The following is a 19,994-nucleotide window of genomic DNA, read 5'->3' on the forward strand; positions in this document are numbered from 1 at the left end:
AGCTTAGTTAGACAGTTAGATAAAACTTTTACTCCTACCACTGACATGACACTATAACTAAAAGCAGGGAGCTTCTCATTTGCAGTAAGTCCACTGATAAAACCCAGAATCATCAGAACGTAATCCAAACACAAAGTTCATTTACAACAAATAATCTCTTGCCTTTCAAACTGGTCAACCTCTTCATGATCACAGAATCATAGAACAGTTAGGGTTGGAAAGGACCTTAAGATCATCCAGTTCCAACCCCCCTGCCATGGGCAGGGACACCTCACACTAAACCATATCACCCAAGCCTCTGTCCAGCCTGGCCTGGAACACCGCCAGGGATGGAGCATTCACAATCTCCCTGGGCAACCCATTCCAGTGCCTCACCACCCTAACAGGAAAGAACTTCCTCTGTATATCCAATCTAAACCTCCCCTGTTTAAGTTTCAACCCGTTACCCCTTGTCCTACCACTACAGTCCTAATGAATAATCCATCTGCAGCATCCCTGTAGGCCCTCTTCAGATACTGGAAGGCTGCTATGAGGTCTCCACGCAGCCTTCTCTTCTCCAGGCTGAACAGCCCCAACTTTCTCAGCCTGTCTTCATACAGGAGGTGCTCCAGTCCCTGATCATCCTCGTGGCCTCCTCTGGACTTGTTCCAACAGTTCCATGTCCTTTTTATGTTGAGGACACCAGAACTGCACAAATTGCTCCAGGTGAGGTCTCACGAGAGCAGAGTAGAGGGGCAGGATCACCTCCTTCGCCCTGCTGGTCACGCTCCTTTTGATGCAGCCCAGGATACGGTTGGCTTTCTGGGCTGTGAGCGCACACTGAAGCCGGCTCACGTTCATTTTGTTATCAGAACTGACAGGAAGTCAGGGGCTGCTCTGCAGCCAGTCTCTCTCTGCTCTGCAGGTGTTTGTAAAACAGCCTCCGGAACTCTGCTATGACAAGGGGGACTGCAGCCAGTGTGGGTCACATCCCCCACAAATTCTAATTTCATTGTCTTTCAATGTTGTTACAAATCCATCTCCAGAAGAACCTTAACACAGGAAGACTGGGGTTTCCCCCATAAAATAAAGAGATAAATGGTAAACTAATCCTGCTCTAAACTTTCCAAAACACACAGTTCAAGAGCTTTATCAGCTGTAACTGCCTCAAGAGTGTACATCTTAGAAATCTATCACTGTCTGCATGACACATTTGTGGATTTATTTGACAAGTTGTTGGGCTGGGTGATGCCACTACTTGTTTTTAGCTGGAAACCTAAGCCCATGTGTTCATATGAGACTGAGAGTTGATAATGTTAATTTTATTCAGTTCATTCACATAGATCTTCAGCAACATAATCCCATTGAGTATTATAAACCAGTTTAAAATAACAAGCAAGTGCATTCTCATCTTGAAAGTGTAATCATTTCAAGGTAAAAGATTTGTGACAGTTGTATACAGTAACAGGTAAGGCTTTAACTGTGTGGTTTTCTTCATGAGAAAAAGTATTTGGAAGAGCATTATTTGCATAGTTTTCTTTCCCAGAATACTCTTCTCTAGGGAGTTAGATCTATTGACCAGCAGGAAACAGGTCCACTGGCTGACTCAAGGCTCTAATCGTTCTTGTACTGCCTGAAAAAGAATCAAAGCAAGAAAAAATTGGGATAAAATGATCAGAGAGCAGGCACAGAATTGATCTTATGCTTGCAGATGGTACCAGAAGCCCATGTGGCCCAGTGAGGACCTCTCCACTCCCAGCACTGGAGGTGGTGGTCATGGGGGCACAGGGACAGAAGCTGCACACTCACAGCATTTCTTCCACACCACAGAAACTTGCTGAAAGCAACTGAAGTGTAAACATTTTTCTCTTGGTAAATGCAGCTGAGGAAATGCCCTCCCCTGTCCCTATGAAGGAGGCAGCAGAACCTTACTTTATTTGGCATTTCCTATGAAAACTATAGCTCCAGGTCTCTGCCTGCCCCCTATCCCCATCTACCCATCTTTCCAGGCTGTCTAGATCCTTCTGAAGGACAGCACAGCACCCTAGGGTATCAGCCACTCCTCCCAGTGTATCGTCAGCAAACTTGCTAAGGAGGCACTCTATCCCTTCATCCAAGTCATTGATGAATAACTTAAACAAGACTGGACCTAGTACTGACCCTCAGGGAACACCACTGGTTTGATGTCTCCAATTAGATTATGCCCCCGACCACAGCCCTCCGAGACCCACCAGCCAGGCAGTTCTCAATCCACCTCACAATCCGTTTGTCCAGCTGGCACTTCCTGAGCTTGTCCAGGGGGATGCCAAGGGAGACGGTGTCTAAAACCTTGCTGAAGTCCACTGAAGAGTCTTTCATCAGCTCTCTGATTCATGTTGGAATTATTCTCAGATTGTGCTTTTGAATAAAATTTACCTAAGAAACAGACACAAATTATTTAAAATGGGAAAAACTCAGAAAATTGCTGTTCATTTAACCCAAATGACAGCTGTAACACCAAGAAAGCAGCTTGCTGCCCCAGAAAACAAACCAACAAAACATTTCAAATGCTTGGAAGCTCCCTCAGCAAGCTAAGAACATTCCTATGTTTCAGCTGTGATCTGTTATCCCTAACACTCCTCCACAGAGGGATTCAGCCTCACTCTGATGGGTTTTCACAGGGTTTTGTGGGTTTAGAATATGCAGCCTCTCTGTCTGTGAAGTTTTTGAAACAACTTCAACGTCAGTCCCACTAGGATTTTTGAAGCTGGGATGCTCAGCACCAGCTGGCTTCCATTTTCTAGCCCTGCCTGTTTACAATTATATGTCCATTATTTATAGTCCACTATTTGACATCTAATGAATGTGCTGCATAAATTATGTCATTCCACAGCACTGCTGAGGTAAAGCCCAACCATTATTTTAGTCTTATTGTAATGGATTCTAAACCAGTCATAGTCAGTAGAAAAGTACTATGTTATTATGTTTTGAGCGTAAAACCTCCCCTCTTGCAGAGCAGGGCCCACTGTGCAGTGAGAGGTGATGTTAGATGGCTGAAAAGAATAAATAAAACATAAAGCTTGTCTGGAACCCCTGGAATTACAGCATTCCTGCTGCCTTGCCTGCCCACTGCTTTTCATAAGAGCTGGTCAGGACCCAGGGAAGTAAAGTCTGAGTAAGGACTTATGATGTGGCTGAACACTTCTCCCCCCCCAATATTTTCATTTCAGGAGCTTAGTTACAAAGTCCCTCTTTGTAGCACACATCTGTCATGATACATACCCAGAGCTCCACTGACTTTGTCAGAAAAACGGTCAGTGTTCAAGAAATGCAGCCCAAGGAAATCCTCTGGAAACTTTATAAGGGAAATTTTTACCGTGACTGTATCAGACAGTGATGCTGTAACGCTCCTTTCCTTTTCAACTGAGATGCTCAGCCTGGGGAGTAAATAATGACATTATTTCCAAGAAGAAAATGAAGAACAATCTGTATTTAGATAGACCTTCATTAATTAAAATAATTTATGTATTGTGTCTCCTTGCAATTGCATTTTTCATGATCAGTTGGTGATTATTTTTAAGCTGGAAAATACTAAGTGACATAATCTTTTCTCTCTGTGCTGCACAACAGATCTTTTTCATATCAGGTTACATACAAATAAACCAGAGAAAAACCTTTTGCTGATAAAAATACCTTATTATCCATAATGACAAGAAATACTCAGAAGGAAAAAAAAATTCATCATTTTAATGAGACCAGATAAAATAATTCAATCTATTTTATCAACAAGTCCAATACTTTTTTCTTGGTTATTTCACAGTTTTTTCCAGACCTTGCCTTTCTTCTATGCCATTCACTTTTTTTTTACCCAGGTGGGCTTGCAGAACACACACCTTCACTGTCGTTTTCTCCCCTGCAGATCAGGTTAGATACAAACACCCCTATATATGCTGGTGTACAAAGCACTGCAATTGCAAAGGTGCTGGTTTGAAGCAGGAGGATCATTCTGCTTGGCAGACAACAAACTATAGAGAGGCAGAAACCCAACATGTCCTTGGCTCCATCTGGATTACAAAAATAACTGAAAGCAGTTGGTTTAGGACTTCTGTTATTGCCTAGAATAGCTTGTAAGGCAGGGAGTGCTGTGTGTCCTGTGCCCCACACTAACAGCAGATCCCCCAGAGGTTTATTCCAGCAATGCAAAAAGCTGGTGGAACTAGTTACATTCTGCTCTTTCCTGTGGCGGTGAAGGATCCTGCTCTAATTAGTTCAACAGTAAATTCTACATTTAAAGTACTCTCTCCAACAGTGAATGTTTAGTTACAGACAGCTACTCAAACACATTCAGCTCTTTCCTTTGGTGATGAAGGTTCCTGCTCTAATTAGTTCAACAATAAGTTTTACATTTAAAGCACTCTCTCCAACAGTAGGCATTTAGTTACAGACAGCTATTCAAACACTTTCTGCCTTCCAAAAAAGAAAGGTCAGCTGGCCAGATGTGAGCTGTTGCTAAAACTGAGGAGAAAAAAACCCTTCAGCCTGTGTGGAGCCAACTGATATATAAAAAGAGACAGTGAATGTCAAAGCCATCACTTTGCAGCACTCGCTCTGCAGCTGGAGGAACACGAAGTATCTGGTGGCAGCTGGCATGGCAGTGGCATGGGGGCTGCTCTATGCCACAGCAGGTCCTTTCCTTTGGAAGATAAATGCTCAGCCTCTGACATCAAAGCAGAAAGGCAGGCTGAATGTGCAGTTGTCTGATTCTATTACACAGGCATAGAGAATTAAAATCAAACCTTTTTTGTTCTCTGTATTTGAAATGGAGGATTGTGAAGGTACCCTACTTCCACTCATGATAAGTTACTCATGGGATAGGACATTTGGAAGCCCTTACTTGAAGCAAACGTGAAAGCGGAGGCCTGGATGAAGAAAGATCTGACACACTGTCAAGTCTGGGAAAGGACAGGGTGATGTTTCTTACCCCTGGATAGTGGAGGTGGCTGACTCTGTCCATGGCAGCCAAGTGCTCTCATTATTGTGGTGCAGGACAATTGCATTCGTAGAGACGTGGATTTGGGCGGGGGGATTCACATAGTTGATTTCAAACTGCACAAAGTGATTTGTTCTGTCTCCAAGTTTCCCCGTCAGAGTGAGTCCTTTAATGACATTAACAAAAAACTGTCAAGTGACTGTGCTTTTAAGGTACGAGTGACCTCAATAAAGCTGCTTCAGCTTTGTTGCTGAAACACACTCAGGGTCTCAAACCTAGTTCTGGGAGGCACAGTACTGCAGGCTTCAGCTCCATGTGCCTCAAGACTGTGGTGGGGTCACCAGAGCCCATGGTCCTTCTGAGCATGGGACCACAGAAAAACTGCAGTTTGTAAAGAGCATGCATCTTTCCATTAGCAGGTAGGGACTGCAGGGTTTAAGGTCTCTACATCCTAGGAAGCCCCCAAAGGCTGGGCAGCAGAAAACCCTAAAGACCATGGCTGTGACACCAGCAGAAGGAGGTGACCACCAACTGCACCCGTGAGAAATGCCCTCAGCTGTTGCGCAGTGGAAGTTGATATTGCCTAATAGAAAGGAAAAATTAACCACAGTCTCTTCGATCACTGCCAGGCAGCAGGTGTGATATCATCCTTCACAAAAGGGGGTGATTCCCAAAAACACCAGCTACTCTCATAGACCAAAGTAATTCTCCTTGTCCTTGATATCAAGGGTAATGGGGCTCACTCACCTTGCTCCGGATCTGACAGCAGGTGGACAGAGGGCTGGGCTTTTCCGTCAGTATTTAAACAGGCTATTTCATTTTGCTTGGGTAATTGGAAGAGAAGCGGTGAATGTACGTTGACTGAAAAGCCAGAAGAACAATGTTAGCATGCAAAGAAAACTCTAACCTGTGCCTTTTGGATAGGCACAGCAAAATTACATAGTCAATTCATAATTAAAATACTGGTTTTAGCTTCTATAGAATAGAATGATTAAAATCAACATAGTCATGATTATTGAAGATCACACCCAGGCACAGCACCGTGATATGAATGAAAATAATAGATTTTTAAACTTAGAGTTTATTAAAGTCAATGAGCTCTTAAAAAAGCCAAGGTTGAAGATACATTATATTGCATTTCTGTTGGTGGTTATATCCTTGTGCTAGAGAGGCTTTCTCATGGGATATTTTTCACGTATGTGGAAAGAACTAGCCAAGGTTTGCATGCAGGTAAAAGGGTTTTTCATAGAGTTGATGCAGTCAGAAAAAAAATAGATAAAAATCTGTACATTACAGTTACATTAATTATTACAAAGGAACTAGTATATCTAGTACTCACCAACAGGTTGTGCTCTCATTTTTTTGCTTTGCCTGGCAACTGAAATACTTAAAATTATTATGTTATGAATAATAATTTCTCCTTATTATGAAGTTTATTAATTATTCTTAATAAGAAGAGCTTAATGAAACATTTCCCTGTAAGTTGGCTAATTCACCAGGAAGAACACTATGACAGAAGCCTTTACAGCAGAGCTCTTCACTGACTCCTGTGGAGAGCTTTGCTTAAAACAACATGTACCAATGGGGAAAAAAAGCACAACATCCAATGCCTACTTCTCATAGGATCAACACTGGGACATGCCCAGCCTGAGCTGCAGGAGGGTTTAGAGCTGTGTTTTTAACAGCTACTACATTGAACCCAACACACCCACCCCAGCTCCTCTTGCACGCAACTGTGAATAACTACCTACTGACAACAGCTTCTTGTTGCTGCCAGATGGGGGCTCAGAGCGCCATCGACCTGAAATAAAAGGTTTTTCCAATGTTTGGTTGGTTTGGGGCCATGCCTTGCATCTCCCTCCCCACCCTTTAACACAGGGAAGCTCCCATGGGTTGCCCACTGCCTTTTTTGGATACAGCCACATATGCAAATGTGTGGATCCTACACAGGACAGCAGACAGCGCAGGCTCTGTGCTATGGGAGCTCATGGAGATGCTGAGCTCTACCTGCAGCACGCTGGGACTCCCCACTTGCAGGACAGGCATTGCCATTGTGCCCCCCACTGGCTTCACATTGCAAACCCCGGGATGATAAATATTACTCTTTTTTTTAATGCCCATTTCCTTTACAGAATCACAGAATGGTTTGGGTTAGAAAGGACCTTAAGATCATCTAGTTCCAACCCCTCTGCCATATTCAGGGATGTCTCACACTAGACGATGTTGCCCAAGGCTCTATCCAGCTTACTAGTATATGCTTTCCCAGATCTTTTACATCTATTTTCAGGAGTTATACTGATTTCTTTATTTCTGAAAAAGGACCAGATTGTTTCCCTGAAAAGGGACCAAGATTGTTTTCAAAAGTTTGTAGTTGATGATAAAATATCTGCAGACTGAGATACATATAATAAAACCTCAACTGTATATCAAATGGGCATCCACAATCAAAATGTATTTATTAAAGGAATGTTGCTATCAACCTACATACTAAATGAACTTTATAACATTATTCTGAATATAAACAAATGAGATGCGCTTACCAGGAAGTGATGCACTCTTCAGCTTGTAAGCATCTGGAGAAAGAAAAGAAAGTGTCTGTATTTTATCCATTACTGTATTACATGACCTGTGGGACTGTTTCAAACATTAAACCTGTAATTCTCCAGCTGCCTTCCTTTCCCAGAGTAAACTATCTGCAGTAATGAGGTCCAAAGAACATTAGCACTGATACCTGCAACATATTTCCAGCCAAAGGATGGAAATGGACAAAAACTACTGAGAACTTCGTAAGAGAAGTATTAGCAAAAAGGGTTGCCTGCAGTGTGCCTGGACCCTCACCCACCTTGCACATGGGGATGGGGAGGAGGGAGTGCTGGTGCCTGAGCAGTGCAGGATGGTTGCTGGGCTATAAAACTCCCTAGTGCCACTTTGAAACAGGTTACCTTCAGAGAACAGGGCTGCGTTGTAACAGCCTTAGTAGATTACTGTGAAAGAACTAGAGCAAAACCAGGGCTTCTCACCTATAAAAGCATTGCCATTATGATACATTATCATAGCTGAGATTATCAGATTAATTATGCTGGAAGTTCAAAATGTATAGTCAAACAGGTCTATTATTTCCAGAAAGAGAGAAAAACATTAAGCTAAATCATCCTCAGAACTCATTCCAAAATATCTTGAGCTTAATTTTCTGATAGATGCTTGGCACAGAGTAGGAAGAAGAAGAAGCATCCATCATCAGCACCATTCACTTGAAGAACTACTTATCCTCATAAGTAAAGACAATTTTGACCTTATGGACTTTCTGAATGGAAGATTTTCTCCCTTTGACCATGTTATCCACCCAAACCCCACACAGACCACGGCAGTCATTGCTTACGTTTCGCTTCATATATTATTTTAAATCTCAGATAATCCCCTCTATAAACAAACACAAGCTTCTTTTTTTAAATTTCATTAGAGACTATTATGGAAATATGCTACTGGAAAAAGAAGAAAACATTTACCTCCTACTGGAACACTGTTGCGCTTCTCATTATCTAACACAAAGAAAAGGAACAGATTAGTGTCATACAGTTAATAGTGAATTACTTTATTAATGTGCAAACCAGAAAACTGGGACAAGCAGCTGTTGGGCTTCAGGAGATGAGCTTTTTTGTATGTTAAATGCAGACAGAGCTCCTGCAAGTGGTGACATGCTTTCCTCCCCTGCATTCACTTTTCTACTTTAATGCTACAGAGAAAAGTGGCAGTGGCAGGAATGATGAGTACCAGCTGTTAAATTACTTTTAATTAATAATTAAACAAACTATTTTCCATTTCAACAAGAGTGCCCATTTCACCACTTCACCTTTTAAAACAAATCCTGTATGTTTTATCTGAAAGAATGCTAATCCCTGAAATCCTGCCCCCAATGTGGCTTATTACTGTGTCATATCACTAGAAAATGAACCTATACTGGAGGTCATCAACAAATCCTCAATAACAGCATCATATTTCAAGGGGACTGTTTGATGCCTCATTTACCAGCTTCAGTGGGTTTGTTTGCCAGGTCTGTCTGCCCTTGGTCAGCTGGTTTGGTGACCACCATGGAAGTGAGGGGTGTAACAAAGCTGTATCGCAGAGACAGCTCTAAAGCTTGAGCCTCCAGGGTTTTCTGGTCCTCTTCTTGTGCTGAAATACTAAAGTCTGTGTTAATAATGAAGAAATAACATATAGAGACTATGAGCAGATCATCTTCAGATTCTTTTTTCATATTCATATCATGTAGTTCAGAGTAATGTCAAGAAGAATATTTTATATTACATTTTTGTATGTGCCTATACATCTATAGACACACATTTAATGATACAGGGCTGTCATAAACTGAAAGGCACCTCATGTTCCTCATACAGTCATGTAATATTCTTCCAGTGTACTATGTTTTTAATACTATCTACAGAAATACTTCTTTGTGGTTCTTTCATTTGTATTTTAAGTTAGAAATCTGTAATAGGAAACATGAAGACACTTACGATTTTTCCAGCAGCTGCTGAATGGTTAAGTAAGCCCACAGTCTCTCTATGAAATTTCCAAAGATGTAACTTTGATGTTGAAATACTTGCTCCTTCTCTTTGACATTTGCTTCTTCTTTAAGAGTCAAGTTACTAGAATGCTAAAGTGGGAAAAAACTGTCAAAGAAGAGTTGCAGATTTCTTTTAAAATCACATTATTACACTTAAGTAACACCTTTCAGTACCAAAGTGCCTTTTTTGTCCTTGGATTTTGTCCTTCCCCATTGAAAAATGCAACTCCAAACTACCAAAGCAGCATGTATTTTGGATCTATATTTATGAAATTGAAACAGTATTGAAAAAAAGAGGTAATGAAATTGTTCTATTTCATTATTTTTGAGATGAATAATTCATATTCCCTTCTTCATTCTAAAAATGCAAACCAGTTCCTAAAAATGCTTGAAAGACCAAAATATCAGAGTTCTGAAAGGATTAAAGTTACTGTTTGCTTACTTGTGGGTATATAGCAAAGTTTTTATTTTGCAGTAAATACAGGAGAAGAAAATTGCTTGAATTCTCAAGTATTTTCCCCAGATGGGAAAGCAGCACAATGCCCACATGCAGAGAACATGTACTGTACACAAAAGACTTCCTGAAGTCTTCTACTGAACTATAAAAGACAGAAGGGTTATACATTTTTCACAGCTAGTAAACTAAGCACTTACTGACTGAGCTTTAATTTCTACTGGCAAAAGATCAAGCTCATTGCTGATTTTCCCAGATACAACAATTTCAGATCCTTCAAAAAACAGCTTGAAATCATTCTTTGTTAATCCCTCAATGGCATTTTCTGGATACTGCATTTCAATTTTCTTTAATATTGGGGTAGCCACCTCTTGATAAAACCCCTAAAGAGAAGCAGAGAGAGTGCACACATGACTGCAAAATTATGCAAAACAATACACTGAATGTCTAAAACCCCTTTAAAAAGAAGGGAACAAAGCTTTTTCTTCAGCAGTGTAGGACTGCTGCTAGGAAAAAAACCATACATATTTCTTCCCAAGGTTCAGCACACCTTCTCCAACCAGGCTTGAGATGCCATATGAACACTTTTCATAGTAATTCAAATATCCAACCAGGATCCCCATCCCGTTCAGTTAGGTGTTTTGCTTTAGCCCTTTTGAAATCTGATTTTTTTTAAACTTAACTAATCCTGAGGATGAATCTTTCTCCTTCTGGACTGGGGCTGGCATGAAGCAAATCCAGGCAAAACAGGTGGAATTGGCTTCCCAGAAAAGAGAACATCTCAGGAGTTATAACACCTCTCCAAATGGACAGGAAAGATTCAGGCTTGTGGTATTGCAGAGCTAGTTTGCCTGTATGTGCCTCAGACTACCTGCTGAGTTTTAGGGAAACCATAACAAACAGCTTCCAGTGGTGGAGCTTCAAGGGGTTTAGAATAGGATCCAAGAACAGGTGTTTTCTCACCATCACCTCCCCTGGACAATTGGTCTTTTTTGCAGAGGTACAGAAACATGTGAGTTCCCAGCTTTGTCCAAACACAGTGATTTGAGGACAACTTGAATCATAGTTAGGGTACAAACTGTCAGATGCTCCCAAACTGCTTCCCTCCCTCCCCAAAATCATCAGATAAACTAAAACCCAACTCTTTATCTCAGAAAATATTCTAAGACATAAGCCATAGCTGATAAATGTTTTTTTCTGGCATATTCCTTAGTCCTGACCTGGAGCTGCAAGGCTGCATCAGCATTTTCATATATACGACGCGCTATTCCCCCATTGCTTAGGGCCATTTTCTCCAGGAACTTATAACTGACATCAAACCCGAAGCCAAGGCAGAAGAGAGCATATTTCCCATTGACTGCTTTCTGAATGTTTTCTTGAATAACTTCTACATTACTCTCACCTGGAATTGAAATAAAAATATACACATGTTTGGTTGGGTTTTTAAAAAGCAGAAGAAGACAGCAGCAGGTTTGATGGAAAACTCTGCCTAAAGTCTTTTAGAAATTATTCAGAATAAGATCTAGAAAATACATGGGATAGAATTCCAGTAATTGAGTTGAAGATGAAAGCATCACTCTGCATATGGAGTGCCAGAACCTCATTCTCCCCCCTTAATGACTTTTACTAACTCCTGCTCATGTTGTCATGAGCAAGTGCAAAATATTTTACAAGATTATGAGGGCCAGAGGAGGTTTTTAGGACAAAAGGGACACACTCTACAAATCAACAGAGCAAGGGATGGAGACACTTGATCAAGCATTGGGAAGACAAGTACCATCCATAAAAATTATGTGCATCAATTCAGAGAAGAATGGGCTGGTTAATGGTGTAATTCACACAAACTGCCAATTAACTCAGCCCTGCTCCTCTCTCTGGCCTTTTGCTGACAAAGGGAAAAGATTTTCATGTCATCCTCTCATCCCATTTGAAAAGCCACTGAGGGCCCTGTATGGAGAGCTTCTCTATCAGCACTTCCAGGCAGAAACTGTCTGTAGCAGCATTATGGGAGCAGCTCAGATTTTTTCCCTTTCAGCCTGCTTTACCAAGCCAAGGAAGGCAATGCATGCAGTAACACTGCATGTGTTCACCTGGCACTCCACACTGGCCTGATTTCTAGCCAGCTTGTGGATGTGTGATGTGCCTGGGGATACTTGAGACTCACTGTGGCTGTGCTGAGTAGGCAGCACCATAAGATGAATTATATCTAACAAAAAACCCGAAACAAATAAACTGATGCCAAACCAGTAAGGACCACATGATGTGAAAGGCAGAATGATCTTATTAGAAGGCTTACAACTGAATTAATATTACTAGACTAGAAGAGATACTGGTTGCCGCACAGAACTCAGACCAGCTTCTGTTCAGAACAAGCGATGTTTGTGCCATTGCATTGGGAGTTACTGTTTATTTAATGCAATGTTTTTATCTCAACCCTCTAGTTTGTGCTATCACGGCTAATTATTAGTTAAGAGCTAGACATAGAAAAGAATATAAAACAAGAGACCCCTTGAAAATATCTCAAGCTTGGGTCAAGGAGGGTGAAAAAGCATAAAAAATACCTCTCAAATGGGACCATACATAATATATGTAAAATATCCATGTATTTTCTCTGGCTGTAAGTATTTTACTTTCATGTTTCAGCTGTGCCTGGAGTATCTCCAGCAATTCCTTCAAGTTTATAAACTGGGAAGCCAATGGTATTTACCAAAACAGTTCCCAGCAAAACGGCATGTAGTCATGGGTGGGCACTTCTTACAGCCCTTGCCATAGCCCTGTCACAATCATCCTCTCTCCAACACAGATCCAGAAATGACCCAGACTGCTTATAACAAAGCTCTTTTGAAGTATAGGCTACACCTACCATGCTGGGACTTAAGTGTAAAAGATATAACAAATCCAGGAGAGAAAGGACTGAGCTAGTATTTACTCACCAGAAGTGGGCTGGCCATCTGTCAGCAAAATTATCATGGAGACACTCCGTTCCGGCAGCCCCTCAGCTTTCTCCAGCCCACTCACAGCAGTCAGCAGGGCATGATTGATATCTGTGCCTATAATGAGAAATCAAGCATCACTCACCTGGAAAGAACATTATCTGAAGAAATCAGTGCATTTTATCCACAGAGTCTCTGCAGAGTTATCTAAAGTTTTCTGCAGGAAGTAATCCTTCAGAGAGATGAGGATTTAGGGCTTCAGCCTACTAGGCTTAATTACTGTGTATTATATTGCAGTGGCAATGGTTGAGTATTCTTTTGGGATTGTTTTCCACACATATGTCATGGGAAATACAAACATGTCTAGAGCCATTAGAAAGTGCTTAAGTAAATACACTGTCATCTGTCAACCTACTTTTCAGAAATGTCTCTTAGTCTTGAGAAGTCAAAGAAAAGAGCTGCGCACAGATGGCTTTGTTGCTGTTCACACCTGGTATAAAAACCCCCTACATAAATACCAATAGCATAACATTAACAGGAGATAGAGCCTTTAGATGTGCTTAAAACTAAATAAAATAGAGCACGCCGAGTTGTGCAGCAGTTGAAATGCTTCATGCCTATTTTGACTGGTTTGTTTCTGTAGTGTGGCTTACACAGGTATATGACTCTGGTTGTATTTTATTTTACAAGGGGACCCTTGATATTTAAAAAAAATAAACAGCAAATTTTGTTGTCAAATATTGAGTGAATTGCCATTTTCCTGTAGGAAAAAATGGTACTACTGGGAAACCTTCCAGCTACCTCTGTTCTAAAAATCTGAAACAAAACTTTGTGGCTTGTATTGTTCATAGATCTGATGCAACTGCCTCTCTATCCATATCACAATGTAGTCACCAATCAGTCCACTCTCATGTTCAGTCTTTCTCTCCCACTCATAAGTATTAAAATACTTACTTGCTTTGTGAACACTGATGGTAGCTCTGTGCCAGTATACAATTAATAAAAATATTTGTTTTCTAAACAATATATTATGTTGGGTGCATGACTGTGGTTACAAACATCTAGGTGGTGCCTTGTACCTCCACTAGCAGAAAGAGTTCGCACAAATCCTGCAGCACTCGCCACATTCTCTGCAGTGGCTGGCAGCAAAGAGCTCTTCCACTCCACCACTTTGCTGTTAAAGGTGATAAAGCTGAAATGATCTTCTGGGCGGAGGTCTTGTAAAATCTTCAGCAGAGCATCCCTAGTCTGTTCCAAAGAGAAAACAGTCACTTTGAATATTAATACTTCTCTCTCAGAACCAGGATTGGAATTGCTGTGTGATAATGGGGTTTCTCAACAGCACTATTTGAGATGCAGCCCAATGCTCTTATGTAGTCCTAATGGCATTTTTCAGGTTGAGACCACCAGAAGTGTCTGATTCACTTAACTTGCAGACACAGAGAAACATCTATGAGGGCTGTAGTGGACTTGTCTGCTCCCTAGCAAAGCTACATGCACAGTCATCAAGAACGGTAAACCAGACAAATGGATTCTTTGAAATTCATTTAAAAAAATTAGAAATTATTATTCTGCAAAGATACATTAAGGCTCTCTGCCTTAATGTTTGATACTTGTGAGAACAGCCATATCAGAAAAATGTTGCTCTTTAATAGCTCAAATCTGTGCATACGTATTTTCAAGTGTTTCCCTATGTCTGAAAATGTTGCTGTCTACAAAACCAGTGTGTAGTTCAGAAGTGAAATTCACAGCCACTTCCTCCAAAGGCTGCTGTGTGTGACTGACATAAGTAGAGATCAGTACTTTGAAGTACATTACCTGTTCAATTTTTCTGCCTGCCATAGAACCACTTCGATCTATAACAAAGATGACATTTTTGGGAAACACCGGCATTTCTTGGGGTGCAAAATAATGCACAAAATACCCATTGACAATCTGAAATACAGAAGGGGAAATCATGTACAAAATTTTATCTAACTAAACATTGTATCTTCAGATTCTGGCATAGCCAGAAGGGGGATGCATGCTCACTATTCTGTTCTTCTAGATAAGCTCAAATCAAAGAACTATTAGAATATATTTTCTAGCTGGAAGCAAGACTATCTGTAGAAAGCAGATTACAAGAGAACAGTGCATATATGTATTATACACCTCTGCCATATGTATATCTGTATTATCACTGTATGTTACTCTAGATTATCACCTATGAGCACATCTCTGCTCATTGAGGGATTGCCATCTTTTAGCACATCCATGTATACTTCATTAGTGAAATGGTATGCAAAATAGTACACTTTATTCCCCAGGATATGCATTGTTCCATAAATATTCTTAAGTTCCTGGCCTCTTCAGTTATGCCTCAGTTGTCACAAAAAATAAATCAAGCAGTCATTTCAATAGTTACACAAAGCACATCCCTCTAAACTTCATTTACAAGAAGCTCCAAATACACCTTAGATCACCCAAAATAATAAAAATAGAATGTAGAGAGACATTGATAATGAGTAGATTTGGTATGGAATCAAAATTTGAAAGCCTGATTCTTTTTTTTCATGGATGATCCATTCCTGCATTGTGCCTGGTGTCTGTGGGGATTTACTGAGCATGGCTATCAGTTACTGCAGGCCCTGGGTTAATGGAAATAGCTTTCCTGTCACTCCTGGTGTTTCAAAGTAACTGTTACTGTTTTTCTGATTGCACTTCACATTCAGACTTATCTGTGATCTTAAAACGTTTTTATTTCTATTGATTTTTCACCTGTATATCACCTGCAGTGGCATCTCTCTTAACATCGTAACGCACAACAAAATCACCATTGAGGAGGGTTTCATCAAATTCAGGATTTATCTTCTGTTGATCTACAGTTGGCTTAAATAAAATACGAGCCTGCAAGCAGTCAGAAAAAAGGATTTTAAGCAACATATCTTAAAGCTGCCACCAGCAGTAACATCTGGCAGTAGCTGCTTTACCTTGGTTTCGTTCTGCACTTTGGTGAGCGCCTTAGTTAACTCATTTGTCATGAACGTGCTGTCTGTCTCCAAGAATCGTATGCCCTGTGGCTCGAAGATGTGCACATCAATCTGCCAGTGGAGAAGTCGGCATCAGCATCTGAGAGGGAACACAGCTGTGCCCAAAGGCGCCACAATGCTCCCTGCCCAGCCCTCATGGGAGGACAGCTCACCTGGAAGTGCTTAACAAGCTGCTTTGGTCGGACCTTGATGAGCAGCTCGAACTTCCCCAGCTGCCGCTTCAACAGCTCCTCATATGTCAGCTCAAAAGTGACTTTGCTGGCAGCTGCGATGCTGACGGACACGTGAAACTGCTCCAGCTTTCTGTCTGTGATTCTGCAGGGGGGCAAACAGATTTATCTCCTGAAGGGAAGGTTTGCTTGTGGTGGCCAAAGTTTATGAATTGTGCTAAATAATGGCCAAGGGGCCACATGGAACAATAAAAGCAAAAGAGTAGCAGTAAATCCTATTCATCATACAAAGACTTTTCACATTGCCGGCAGTACTGTATACATCACATATATTACAATAGCATGCCATGGCTGCTGCATATGCAAGCTGAGAAATGAAGCAGGGATAAAGGAAGCTGGGATCAAGTAGAACTGGGAATAAATACATAGCAAGCACAGGTTAAACGTATCCTGAAAGTGTGACGTCTGCCCAAGTATCATGGTCTCCTGTGCTTGCAGGGAAGCAGTCTCAATGACTGAGCATCATCCCAGACCAGCAAGGTGCTCTTGCATGATGGTAAGTCCCAGAGGAACACTAAATAGTGACACCTCCCACCAAAGCCCATTGCAGTATCAGATATAAATCATATACATGTATGAACATAAATATATACTCACACACACAGAGTCCCTCCCAACAAGAACCCAAGGCTGCTTTTCATATTTATCCCTATCACATTAAATCCTGGCTCCCCTAGCCGAAGGAGAAGCCAAGGAAGAGCATTGGAGCAGGATTACTCAGGGCAGCAACGTACTTGACAAGGCCAGCGCTCTGCCCGTGTGAGACTGCGGTGTCATATTCCTTTTGAGCAGAAGCTTTTTCCTTTATTATTCCTGGGTATACTTTACCATCGATGGACCTGTTTGGTTGCCATAAAAAATAATTAATATTAGGAAAGCAACAAGAGGAGTGCTGCATTTCATAGCCCTCAGGGCATGAGCAAGGGGTACTGTTTGGCTCCCACATCACACCCCATCCAGAAGGATGTCAGTAGCCACCACCACAACACAGCCCCCCTCCTTGCAGGGTCTCAGGGAAGCTGGAGAAGGAGGAATACCACCACTGAGCATGTTTGTCACCCGCCCTGTGGCAGCAGGCAGCCTTGCCCTCTCTACCTTATAGAATCATAGAATAGATAGGGTTGGAAAGGATTTCTATTCAGCTGCCTACTGCTTTGCCTCACGGAGCATATTGTGCAGAATGCTCCAGATCTCAGCTCATTGTGCTCTTTTCTCAGCACCCCCTGAGAAAAAAAGATGAAAGCACCCCCAGTCCCCAGAGCTGCCTCCTTCACACCACAGGTAAGGACTAGTCCTACATGGAGAAGTTGGTGATGAAGGCTGTCTTGGGTAACTCCACTTCAAAGGTGGCCTCTCTGGTCTCATTAGCTCGGTTGACAATTTTGCTGGTGATGAGGGTGTGAGCAAATCGTGATGTGACCTTACAGTCCACGTGGAGGCTGTAGATTTCAATAGCATGCTGGAAAAAAAGAAAACCAGGCTGAAACAGGAACACAGGTTTTGCTCCTAAGCAGCCCATACCTGGGTGATATTACTGGAAAAGTCTGATGAAAGAATGAACCGTTACAAGGTCCAGCTGGAACTGGGGAGGGTGAATTGTTCATATCCAGACTGGCCATCTGGTCATTCACATCCCTGCAGCTGCAGCCACGCAAAATCTGCAGCTACGCCTGCATGTTGCTCCACAGGCGGCTTCTGTTGAGCCTTTTTCTGTGGTCTTCTCTCCTTGGGCTACTCTGAAGTAGCTGCTGTGTCACCACAATAAGATGAATCTCAGAAAAATCAATGCCTCTAAGCGTTCGATCCATGGGAAGAGACCTGATAGCATTTAATGCAACTAGTTATTTGCTCTCCCAGCTCTTGACTTTACTGCATGTTTTTCAGCTTCGTGTCTTGTGTCACATACGATGTGAGGGGTTTGAAACCCTGTGTGGGCCTCTGACCTCCTGCTGGTTGCACAAGCAGGAATGCCCTTTGAGCGCTTTCTCCTGGTCTGGTGCTTTGTGATGCCCCAAGAAGGGGACTGTCCTGGAGCTGTCTGGAAATACCCCACAGGGAGGCTGGAGTGGGGACTGCCCCTGTAAATACCCTGCTTTTGCATTTAGGATGTCTGCTTGAAAAGCCCTACCTGTGTTTCAGCAGTGACACTAAGTAGGGTTGACCTGAACATCACCAGCCTCATAACAGCCCAAGTTTCTCAAAATAAAAAAGCTCAGCATCAGAACAGTTCACACTTCTATTTTTACTTTTCTAGCTTCACAAATCTTTTGAATGACTAACTGACCTTTGGTTATTTTGATAATGCACTTCCTGTACTTTGCTTGCTAACAAATAGTATCCACAAGCATCTTCTTAAAGCACTGGCTGAAATTCAGAAGTTTAATCAGGCTAAACACAGTCAGTCAGTATTTGGGCATCAAGGCAGGAGGTGACATAGCCAATGCTGTTTCTTATTTCATTATATGCTGCCTATATATGTTGCCTACGGACAATCCAGGACAATGGAATAAAACCCCAAAATATTCATTGAGAGAACAGTTTCTGATCCTGGTAGTATGGGTGCCTCTCCCTGCCCACCCCCAGCTGGAAACCTCCCTGCCTGGGCTGGGGCTATCTCTCCCAGGAACGTCCCTTTCCAAAGGCTTTCTGAGCACCTCTGCTCATGTTTGCTACCCTGCCATACTCAAACCTGGCACCTCTGCAGCAGCAACACAACCTGTCCCTGCCTCCCAGAAACCTGCCCGCATTTCACACTTTCCTGAATAGGCACAATGGAAATATGAGCCTTCCAACATAAGGCTTACTCTGTTTCTCTAAAAGGCGTTAAAAGGACCCAAAGCTCTAAAATCATACCACCATACACCTAACACTCCACAGGTGCAGCTATCAGAGGAGAAACCTGCATTACCTGTCCAGTTACCACAAAATCATGGATCACCAAATGAGCAAACAAGATATTGTCAAAAAGAAATAAAATACAGCAAATACCTTTTGAGCAATAGTTTCTTCTAATACTACGAGTGAAGAAAAGACCATCAATGCGAGCAATGTTCTCTCCTCCATTTTGGAAAGACCAGATTTTCAAATGAAAACTTGGTTGGGCTTAATCAGTTAATGAGTAACTTGTGCTTGGGGATAAGATGTAGGCTTTGAAGAGACCCAGAAACTTAATATTTACATGTTAAACACAGGTAAAACTTGGACTAGGTTAACATTTATTTTTCCAGCAGATCTTTGCTGTTAAACATTAGAATTTTAATGTTTCATAATGCATAAGGTTAAGAAAAACTTATGTTTTCTTTTTAAACTTCAATCTCACTGTGGCATGTGAGACCCAAGGCAGATGAACAGGCAGTTTTGCATGCATGAATCTCTACCATATCCAAGAGTAACAATTTGAAGGGGCACATCCTTAGTGTTACCTCAAACACACTGAAGGTTTGGAGATTGCTAATACATGCAACATTTATGTGAGATTTTACAGCTGGCAACTTCTGCAAACCTCATGTCTCGCTGCCGAACCAGGGATACAGAGTGGCCCTCTTCAAACATCCTTTTTTGTCTCCTCTGACAAGTCATGATCCTTGTTTGTCAAATAGCAAAGCCAGCTGTGGTTTGTCTTTAGCTAAACAGTAAAAAGAAAGCAATCAATCCTGGACTCCCTGAGTCAGTGCCTGTGCATACATGTAGGTAAGTGTACAAAAGACACAAACCACCCAAAACCACGCGCAACAACAGCCATGCACAGGAGCACACCTGGCCTTGGCCAGTCCTAACACAGCTTCAGTGTATCCAAGCAGGGATTCTGCAAAGCTGCCTTTAAACCATGCACTCAG

The 19,994-nt window shown here is 41.8% G+C and overlaps 1 protein-coding gene across 1 annotated transcript; it reads right to left on the reverse strand.

The window, feature by feature from the left end:
• Positions 1-1,445: 1,445 nt before the first annotated feature.
• On the reverse strand, positions 1,446-19,221 carry LOC101879002 (inter-alpha-trypsin inhibitor heavy chain 4). The gene is made up of 21 exons (XM_031042970.2): positions 19,147-19,221; positions 17,457-17,617; positions 16,893-16,997; positions 16,081-16,243; positions 15,869-15,979; positions 15,657-15,785; positions 14,718-14,834; positions 13,979-14,147; positions 12,900-13,016; positions 11,187-11,368; positions 10,167-10,349; positions 9,463-9,602; positions 8,975-9,129; positions 8,455-8,487; positions 7,489-7,521; positions 6,657-6,749; positions 5,696-5,809; positions 4,940-5,114; positions 3,241-3,395; positions 2,234-2,394; positions 1,446-1,612 (listed from the first exon to the last, which is right to left on the reverse strand). Exons 1-21 carry the CDS (start codon positions 19,219-19,221, stop codon positions 1,586-1,588), a joined length of 2,598 nt encoding a protein of 865 aa, XP_030898830.2. The 3' UTR covers positions 1,446-1,585.
• Between the last annotated feature and the right edge of the window lie 773 nt (positions 19,222-19,994).

The sequence above is a fragment of the Melopsittacus undulatus genome, chromosome 9 (genome assembly GCF_012275295.1).
Source record: "Melopsittacus undulatus isolate bMelUnd1 chromosome 9, bMelUnd1.mat.Z, whole genome shotgun sequence".
NCBI classification, from domain to species: Eukaryota; Metazoa; Chordata; class Aves; order Psittaciformes; family Psittaculidae; genus Melopsittacus; species Melopsittacus undulatus.